This window comes from Sinocyclocheilus rhinocerous, unplaced genomic scaffold (assembly GCF_001515625.1).
Source record: "Sinocyclocheilus rhinocerous isolate Xijiao unplaced genomic scaffold, SAMN03320098_v1.1 scaffold1622, whole genome shotgun sequence".
Lineage (NCBI taxonomy): Eukaryota > Metazoa > Chordata > Actinopteri > Cypriniformes > Cyprinidae > Sinocyclocheilus > Sinocyclocheilus rhinocerous.
Genome location: NW_015654513.1, coordinates 961010 through 970312, shown reverse-complemented (window position 1 = coordinate 970312; position 9303 = coordinate 961010). Strand labels below are relative to the sequence as shown.

At 39.0% G+C, this 9303-nt stretch overlaps 1 protein-coding gene across 1 annotated transcript in view; it reads right to left on the bottom strand.

Annotated features, from left to right (window-relative positions):
* The window catches only part of znf687a (zinc finger protein 687a), a 14681-nt gene extending 6716 nt beyond the window's left edge, over positions 1-7965 (bottom strand). Inside the window, exons 1-5 of the mRNA XM_016524226.1 lie at positions 7763-7965; positions 4616-6683; positions 1658-1736; positions 1445-1529; positions 261-445 (exon numbers count right to left, since the gene is read on the bottom strand). Of these exons, the coding sequence (XP_016379712.1) occupies positions 261-445; positions 1445-1529; positions 1658-1736; positions 4616-6668 (2402 nt within the window). The 5' untranslated portion in view covers positions 6669-6683; positions 7763-7965. The remainder of the gene's footprint in view (positions 1-260; positions 446-1444; positions 1530-1657; positions 1737-4615; positions 6684-7762) is intronic.
* Between the last annotated feature and the right edge of the window lie 1338 nt (positions 7966-9303).

Below are 9303 nucleotides of genomic sequence, written 5' to 3'. Positions count from 1 at the left end.
TATTTGTGATATCACAAATCACGGAAAATATGCGTTGTAGTACAAACGAGTCATTCGTTGTAGTTTTTGAAAAGTTAAATAAAATATCTCCTTTTGAAGTGGACTTTGAACTTTGTAACTTTACAGATCTGTTTTTATGCTCAAACAGCAACATTACAGACTAACTAAAGTTGAAAAAGTGAAAAAGCATAATAGGACCCCTTTAAAAACAATAGATAAAACAAGGGTTTTATTAGTAGTCTGTATGGCTAGGTGGTTACCTATATCCAAGGCGCCGTGAGTAGTGGAGGCAGGCTTGATTCAGATGAGTGTTGAGGTCCTGAAACTGACAGGTGACACCACATTCAGGGCAAACCAGTGGAGGGAGCTGCTGATGTAACCGCCGGTGAGCCGCAGCACTACATGAGTTCCACAGCGGCATCGGAGGAGAACACTGCATACAACACTAGAGAGAAATCAAAATGTAATAGTATTAATTAATATTTAAGAAATAGTTCACACAAAAGTGAAATTTTGCTGGCAATTTCCTCACCCTCAGGCCATCCAAGATGTATGTGAGTGTCTTTCTTCATTGAAAAACTGAGCATTACATCACTTGCTTACCGATGGATCAGAGCTCAAACAGCTGATAAAAACAACGCAATAATTCACTCCAGTCTGTCAATTAACATCTTGTGAAGTGAAAATCTGCGCGTTTGTAATAAACAAATCCATCATTAAGACGTTTTAACTTTAAACCATTGTCCTCTAACATCAAAATCCACCAACATATTTGTTAAAATGGTTTTGGACTGATTTCACTTGTAAATGGTGCTTGGTCTGTGCATATTTCTCTCCTGATTCAGACGAGACAACTTTTTCACTGGAGAAAGCAATATTATAGATAGAATACTCAATGGAAGCAATGGTTTGAAGTTAAAAAATCTTAATGATTGGTTTGTTTATTGCAAAAACACAGCTTTTCACTTCACAAGACATTAATCGAAAGACTGGAGTTGTGTAGATTATTGTAATGTTTTTATCAGCTGTTTGGACTCTCATTCTGACGGCACCCATTCACTGAAGAGGATCTATTGGTAGCAAATTCAAAATTTCAATGAAGAAACAAACTCATCTATGTTTTGGATGGCCTGAGGATGAATATATTTTCTGCAAATTTTCATTTTTAGGTAATATTAACAACTTTTATTTTTTTTTAAATTCATAATAAAAAAAAAATATTATGTATTTTATTGTTAAATAATATTAAATAATAATTAAAAACTGTAATGAAATTTTTTTATATATTTTTCTGATGCATGTAGGACATTTTTGAAAAAAAGTGTTAGCAAGGCAAATGCAAGTCTAAACTACTGCAAAACTACTGGCCCAAATAAACCACCAAAAAAAAAAAAGAAAAAAGCTCACTGTTATTGTCCTGACACCCACACATGCACTCACTCACCGTTTCAGTGCCACCAGGCTCCACCTCTTGAAAGTGTGCTACTATTTCTGCCTTCCCTTTGAATGGACTCCAACACTCAGTACAGCTGAGAACATTGAGTATACAAACATACCAGGCAGCATCTTAATTACTCAGTCTCGATTCATTTTTGTTTATTTCTCATTCATTCAAACATAAAAACCAAATAAACATGATCTGACAGTGTGCTGTTACCTGTTATCAGAAGATTGTGACAGATGGACACCACTTTCTTTAATGGCAGACTGAGCGGAAGCAGCTGGAGAAAGCACACCTGTAAAAGAGACTGTACTGTAAGCACATATTACATATCAGCTAAATCATTCTGAAATGGACATGGGTTAATGAAACGTACTAATCTAGATAATTGTGGTCAATTATCTACAACACTGTAAACCTCCCTAAAGAGTACTTTTGCAATGCACTGAGCACAGAGACTGCTCTTTGAAAAGGCATGCAGAAAGAACAAGCCCCAGCTGAATTATTCTGCATCAATGCTTGAGTCCTTTGTTTTGCAGTGCACAGATCCCCTGTGGATTGAGACAGTGACTGCTCCCTGATCCCTGTGTGCACACCTGCTACTGTTACCTACAACTATGAGTTTCATGTCTGTTTTTACTTCTGGAATGTTTTATAAATGTAATTTGTTCAGACAAAGAAAATAGTAAACTAAAATGAAGAATCAAATTTCATCCTGACAAGGATTTCCTAAAAATCGATGTGTTTCAGAAAGGCGGGGCATAGAGGAGAAACAATAATGTACAGTATGTGAAAAATAATGTGTTTTTTGAACCTTAAACCGCATAAACACATTTCATTACACCAAATACACAAAATAATGATCTTTTTAGCAGCATCATATGACCCCTTTAATAACAAGGACCCCAAAATATGATGATATCTTTGCGAGGAACTCCTTTCTTAAAATATAAAAGTAGGTATACAGACTATTAAACACTAATGTTCAAAAGTTTGGGGTCGGTATGATTTTTTCAGTCTCTTATGCTCACCAAGATTACATTTATTTGATCAAAAATATTATACTATTGTGAAATATTATTACAATTTAAAATAACTGATTTCAATTTTAATATATGTTAAAAAAAGCACTTTATTCCTTTTACCATTACTCCAGTCTTCAGTGTCACAATATTCTTCAGAAATCATTTTAATATGCTGACTATCATTATCAATATTGAAACTGCAGACTTTTTTCAGGATTAATTTATAAAAAGTTCAAAAGAACAGCATTTATTTGAAAATGAAATCTATTGTAACATTATAAATGTCTTTCATGTCAATTTTGATCAATTTAGTGCATTCACACTGAATGAATTTACAAAAAAAAAAAAATCTTACTGACCCAACCTTTTGAATGGTAGTGTAAAAAGACTGTACGAGTATGAACTGTGTGAGTACAAAGTACATATAAATATGTACTTTTTCCCCCCACAAAACTTTCTGCAAATTTGTTTTCTGTTTCTTACGCTTAAAATCTAGGGCTGTCAACAGAATAATAGAATTGTGTCACAGACATTTAAATGTCCACATCAAAAGAAGTTTTACAAAAGTGATTTTATATACATAAAAAGCCCATTAAATGCAAGTAAAGTGTCTGCTTTTAAGGTTTCAAATAAGTTTGGGGAGAATAAAATGTCAGAATGTGGGTGAAATAATGTTCCATTGTCATTCGGTGTAACATTTATATTTATGTAAAAATTTAAACAACATACTTATTCTGAACTGTACGTATTAAAATATATAAAAGAATAAGTGAGCATACTAAAGTTTATTGCATTGTGTACTCACACTAGGCACGGTTGCCTTGAACCGAGCCCGAGCGCAATTATCCCCCCTCCCCACTCCCCCACTGGCCTGCACTCACACTTGCACTAAACTTTCCGGGCCGGAGAACGCTTACGTCATGTGCGAGATAACGGAGAAAACCACTTTAGCTAATATTCTGTCTAATAATTAATAATTAATTTATAATTTATGTTGTGCATTGATTTTCAGTTGTATGTATCAGAGAATTATTACGGGGGCATCTGACGTTAATTAAATAATTTGCAGCTTTACTCGCAAACTACATTTCCTGTTCATCAATAAGGTAAGAACCAGAGCCATTATAAACCTAAATATACTTGATTGAATTAAGTTTATTGAAAAGTGTAGTGTAGTAGTAGTAATAGAATATGTTTGCGGTCGTAATGATGACAGTAGCGCACACAAAATAGGATCTGTTCCGCACTCCGGCGCAGTTAATGCTACACTGCATGCGTGCCGCGCCCGAGCCCAACTGAACCGTGCCCTGGCCCACCTCTTCCAACCGGGCCAGGGCCGGCTAAACGAACCGTGCCCGAGCGCAGCACGGAGCGCTCACACTAGTCAAACGAACCGGGCTTTGGGGGTCAAACGCGCTCGGGCGCGGTTCAAAACGCCTAGAATATACACCCTAAATGAGTAAAAAAATTCTTGCTGACAAATGGCCAAAACGGTATAGTGGCAAAGTTTAAAAATGTAAAATTACAATTAGTATTCTTTTAATATGTCATAAACTGATTATTGTGGTAAATATGCTGACAAGATTGTTACACTGAATGACATTTTAGTGGCTGTTTTCTGTAAATCATGGTAAAAATGTACGATATTTATTATATGTGGAAAAAAAATATGTATTTAATTTAACAGGACACTTTCTAATGTATTGAAAAACAACAACAACAATTCAAAGCTGTATCCTTATTGTTTTGATACTTGAAAACTCTTTTTTTCGTCTTTGACCCAACTGCAATTGCAAATGTCAGGATTTCTGACAGGTTTTTAGAAAGCAAAATTAAAAAAATGAAATGAAAAAAAGTGTGTTGAATTAATCTAATTGATCCTAATTCAACATTTAAAATACATTTTGTAAAACCTTTTTGGTTTCTCTCAAATTGTTCACAGACCCCCTATCATCCCCGCGTGGACCATATTTTGACAACGCCTGATCCAAAATGTGCACAATGTAAATCTAAAATATTTACTCCCTTACTCACAAGTCATGTTAGTTCATGATGTCTAAAAATATTGAAAGTTTTTGAGAAAAGGCCTTATAAGTATTCTTTTTGCTACTGCATCTATAAATACACTAACACTGATAGAGACACAAACCTATAGGCACGGTATCCTGCTGGCCAATCATCTGCTCCACACTGACAGGACTCATGACGAGGTGTGAGCACTGCATAACCAGCCCCTTCTCCTTGTGCTCTCGTGCGTGGAGCAGCAGGCTGCACTTATTAAAGAAAGCCAGGCGTTTGGAGCAGTGGTTACAGGTCACCTCGATCCTCATAGAGCGCCGATCGTAGTGCCTCGCCAGGCTGCGCTCCAGAGCGAACGCATCCCCGCATTCAAGGCAACGGTATCCCGTTGAGGGCACTCGAAGACCCCATTCTGGGGGAGGCGGGATGGAGAGGTCTGGCTGATAACTTGGCAGTGGATTCTTACTGTTTAGGATTTTGTTGAAGGCCTCAACGAGGCTAGACTGGCTGCGTGAGATCACAGCTCCCGGGCTGTTCACAATGGAGGCTGCTTTGGCAGTCCCAGGATTCCCATTCATTGTTTTCTGCCCCAAACCGCGAACCCCAGGCATGGGTGAAGAGGTGACGGAGGGGAGGGTTGATGTTCTGGTGATCTTGACTGCAGTAGTGGAAAGACTGGTGGCCATCTGATTCTGTGCCTTGCTGGCTGCAAATAACATAGCTGTGCTGGCATCCTGAAGGGTGGACACTGGCAACATCGTCTCCTTTGAACCCTGAGCTTGCCCTTGAGGAGCATCACCAGACCTCTGAATCCTACGGGCCCCTGCTTGAACTTTAGAGCCACCAGGACCCTTGGAGGTCCCTCCTTTGGGAGCCACTTTAGATACAGTACGTGTGATGTTTCCAGCCGTCATTTTGACAGTCTTGATTCTGACTTTGAGAGGCTTGGAGGAGGTTTTGCTGGAGCCTGTGACATCTTCAGAGGGGGAATCTACCAAACTAGTCTTGGTGGATTTCCCTTGTGTCTTCTCACCTCCACCATCCTCTGTTTTTAGTTGAAGACCACTATTCTCCTGCACACTTATGCTCATGTCATTAACTTGATCTTGAGGGGCTTCTTCTTTTCTGACCTTCTGTTCTGGCTCATTGGCTTCTTGTTGATTTGATGGCTGAGGTTGAGGGATTTCTGGCTCAGGGCTTTCAGGAGAATCTCTCTCCTCGATTATGTGCTCCACATCTTTTTCTTCAACTGGCAGATCGTTTGTGGAGGTCAAAGATGTTGGGTTAACCCCGCTTTGTAGAAGTGTTGGATTCTGGACAGATGGCTCTTCGATTTGAGTGTTACTAACTGGTAAGGAAGGGGATGTGGGAGAGGGTGGTTGAAACACACTTGAAGGAGACCGCTGCATGCGTGGTACCTTGGGAGCGGAGCACCGCTGGGAATCCGGGCTTTCTTGTATGACAAGCGCAGGGCTACCGAGGTCTGGTTCAGATTCTTCATCTTCAGATAAGCGCCGACGGACTCCTGCCCTCAAAGTGCCATTTAATGGTGGTGCTTCCTCACAATCAACTCTTGGAGGAAAGTCTGAATTAATTAAATGTGAAGATAAGACGGGAGGATCAGTCAGGGGTAAAGACTGAGGTGGGGAAAAAGCACTAGAAGGGTGTTTAGAAGAAGTGCCATCCTGGTTGTCATCACTAGAAACACTAGGAGCAGAGAGAGACCAAAGTTGCCCATTGGGCTGCATACGGGTTAGAGCTGGTGGTGGAGAGGGTTCTGTAGCCCCATCAGAGACAGTTTTGAGTCCATTATAGATGAACGGAACTGGTGGCACCAGGCCATATTCGCTGGGACCTTTCTGGGGAGACTCATGTGAGGAATCAGCACCAGAAATGACACCTTCAGTTACATTCCCTTCAGTTTTGTCATCAGAATGTACACTGTTTTTTACAATCACACTGACCATGGAGGGGTCATTATGTGGAGCTAAAGCAACAGGCTCAGGGCTTTCTGGAGGTCTTAGGCATGGACTTCCACTTCTCTCCTTTCCAACAACATCACTGCGCTCATTATGATTACCATCAGTGTCCGACTGAATTGCTTCTTTGGCATCGATGTCTGGAATGTCAAACGCTGCCAGCAGGTCATCAAAATCTGGTGTCTTCATGTCCCCCATTCCCATGTGGATGACAAATACCTGCATTACAAGACATCACAAAAAGCACAGATGTGATCAACTGTTCACAACTTCATGGGGGAAGTCGTGGCCTAATGGTTAGAGAGTCGGACTCATAACCCAAAGGTTGTGGGTTCGAGTCTCGTACTGGCAGGGATTGTAGGTGGGGGGAGTGAATGTACAGCGCTTTCTTCCACCTTCAATACCACGACTGAGGTGTCCTTGAGCAAGGCACCGAACCCCCAACTGCTCCCCGGGCGCCGCAGCATAAATGGCTGCCCACTGCTCCGGGTGTGTGTTCACGGTGTGTGTATGTTCACTGCTGTGTGTGTGTGCGCACTTTGGATGGGTTAAATGCAGAGCACTAATTCCGAGTATGGGTCACCATACTTGGCCACATGTCACGTCACGTATAATGTAGAAAATAAATGATGTAGAAAATGTGTTCAGATGTTTTCAACGTTTGGAAAACACTAGAAAAGGCACATAATTTGCTTGTCAAACACAATAAATATAAAAAGCTGTGTGTATATAGCTAAGTTATAGTTAATAGCTACATTAAATAGCAGGAAATAAACGTCAGGGGTTAAACAGGAAGTAGGCTATCAATAACATTAGATCTTCTGCATATGACATTTTACATTTATGCAGTAGCTTTGCCCAGCTGCTATTTAATCTGTGAATGTACAGAATAACGCGTAGTGCAGGCGTTTATAACTTGATCTGCAAATATAACTTTACAGTAGTCATTTCATATGCTAGCTAAACCAAAAATATTTCAGGTGTCTTTTGCGCGACATTACGGCTAACGTTACCTATTTTCACAGAGAATGTTGTTCTACAATAACTGTCAGTCTGCAGGTCGCGATTATGAATCGTATCTGTCAAATATAATGCTCTTGCTAAAGTGTCTAGCCCAACAGCTACAGTAGATTAGCTTGATGCGCAGTCTGCAACGTCTGACGTCGATAATACAACACACAAGACGTTCATACGATGATGATGGCAATTATTAGTCCGCGTATATATTTATAGTGACAGTAAAGCGATAAATGTGTGTATTGTTGCTCTATGTGTCCAAGCGTAAAACTTTTTTTTACCTGACCAAATATTCTCGTCTACTCCTGGACTGACCCAGGACGGCGCACAGTATTTGCGTCACCTCTGTCTGAAGAAAAACAAGTCGTACGCATGCAAATGTCGAGAAGTGAATTAGCGAAAAGAGAGCCGTTGCTTTCTGTTTTATTTGCTTGTGTTCAGTTGCTTGGCAAACGGCCGCTGTCATGAAACAATGACGCAGCTATTTATCAAAGCGTGACGTTACTTGTTGCATGTGACAGCGGCGAAAAGGAGTTTATGCTCATGATAACCACACACGGGCAACTTGTTGAATTTGACAACCCTTTCACTACGGAAGAGTCTATGCTGATTTATACAACGTTATACAGCAAATGTATGACTGTGAGTGTGTGTGTTTGAGACGGAGCAAGACCACGTTCTTCAGCTACAGTAATCGTTCCATCGAGTCGGATCTTTTGAATGATTTGGTTGAACCGCTTCACAATGTCCTGTTCCAAGTGTTAACTCTATCAACGGATTACAAATTGACGAAATATATAAATCTTAAATCTTTAAAACAGCGTTAATTTTTCTTGTCATAACAACATTAGATAGTAGTATTTTTAGATGGTTGTAATGTATGCATAACAGTTATACAATGTGTTAAAACCCCTATATTAAAGATTAACATGTAGGCGATGTAATAATTATGCCATGATAATGATATGAAGCAACCTGACGACGTAAAAGAACCGAGTTCACTTCACTGAAACGAACTGTTCGAAAGAACCGATTCGCATAAATGAATAGAACTTCTCATCACTGACTGTGGTCGATAATTGGTACGTACAAACATTCATGTAGTCCAAAAGTCAACCATTGCTACTACATTTGCATTACTATTCATGTTGTTATGTACCAATATTTTTCCTAACTTCCTCTCCTTCCACGTGTAGGCTACCTTTGTTTTCACTGAGATCATTTTCTTTGTTACATGGAATGTTGCAGTTTTAACTAAGCAAAGTAAACCACTCTATTTAAACATCACAAGATGCTGCAGTTAACTAATAAACAATTATGTTAGGCCAGTAAATAGAGTCTATATTAATATCATGTGAAATCTGTAAAAGCGCACATTTTTCAACACATTATTCATTTGTTTATGTGTAAAATATTTTAATGTGAGAAAAATACTGAAATGCACCTTTAACATAAATTATATAAAAAAAAACATGCAGGATAGTTTTAATGTGACCTTTATATAACAAAATGATTCATCAAAAAAAGTCAACAATGAAATCCTTGTTTAAGTAATAATACCCAATGGGCAATTGATGTCAAAAAGACGTCAAATTGACATCAAATATTGACGTCAAATTGACATCAAATATTGACGTCAAAAAACAGGTCAAAAACGTAAATCAAATTGATGTCAAAAACTTGATGTCAATTTGACGTCCACACATGTCCTATTCTAGACCACCATATTTGTGTCAAAATAATGACACAACAGTAATAAATGTAAGAAATATTTTATTTATCAAGATACAATTCCAAAATACAAATGTGAACTGGATTTTTT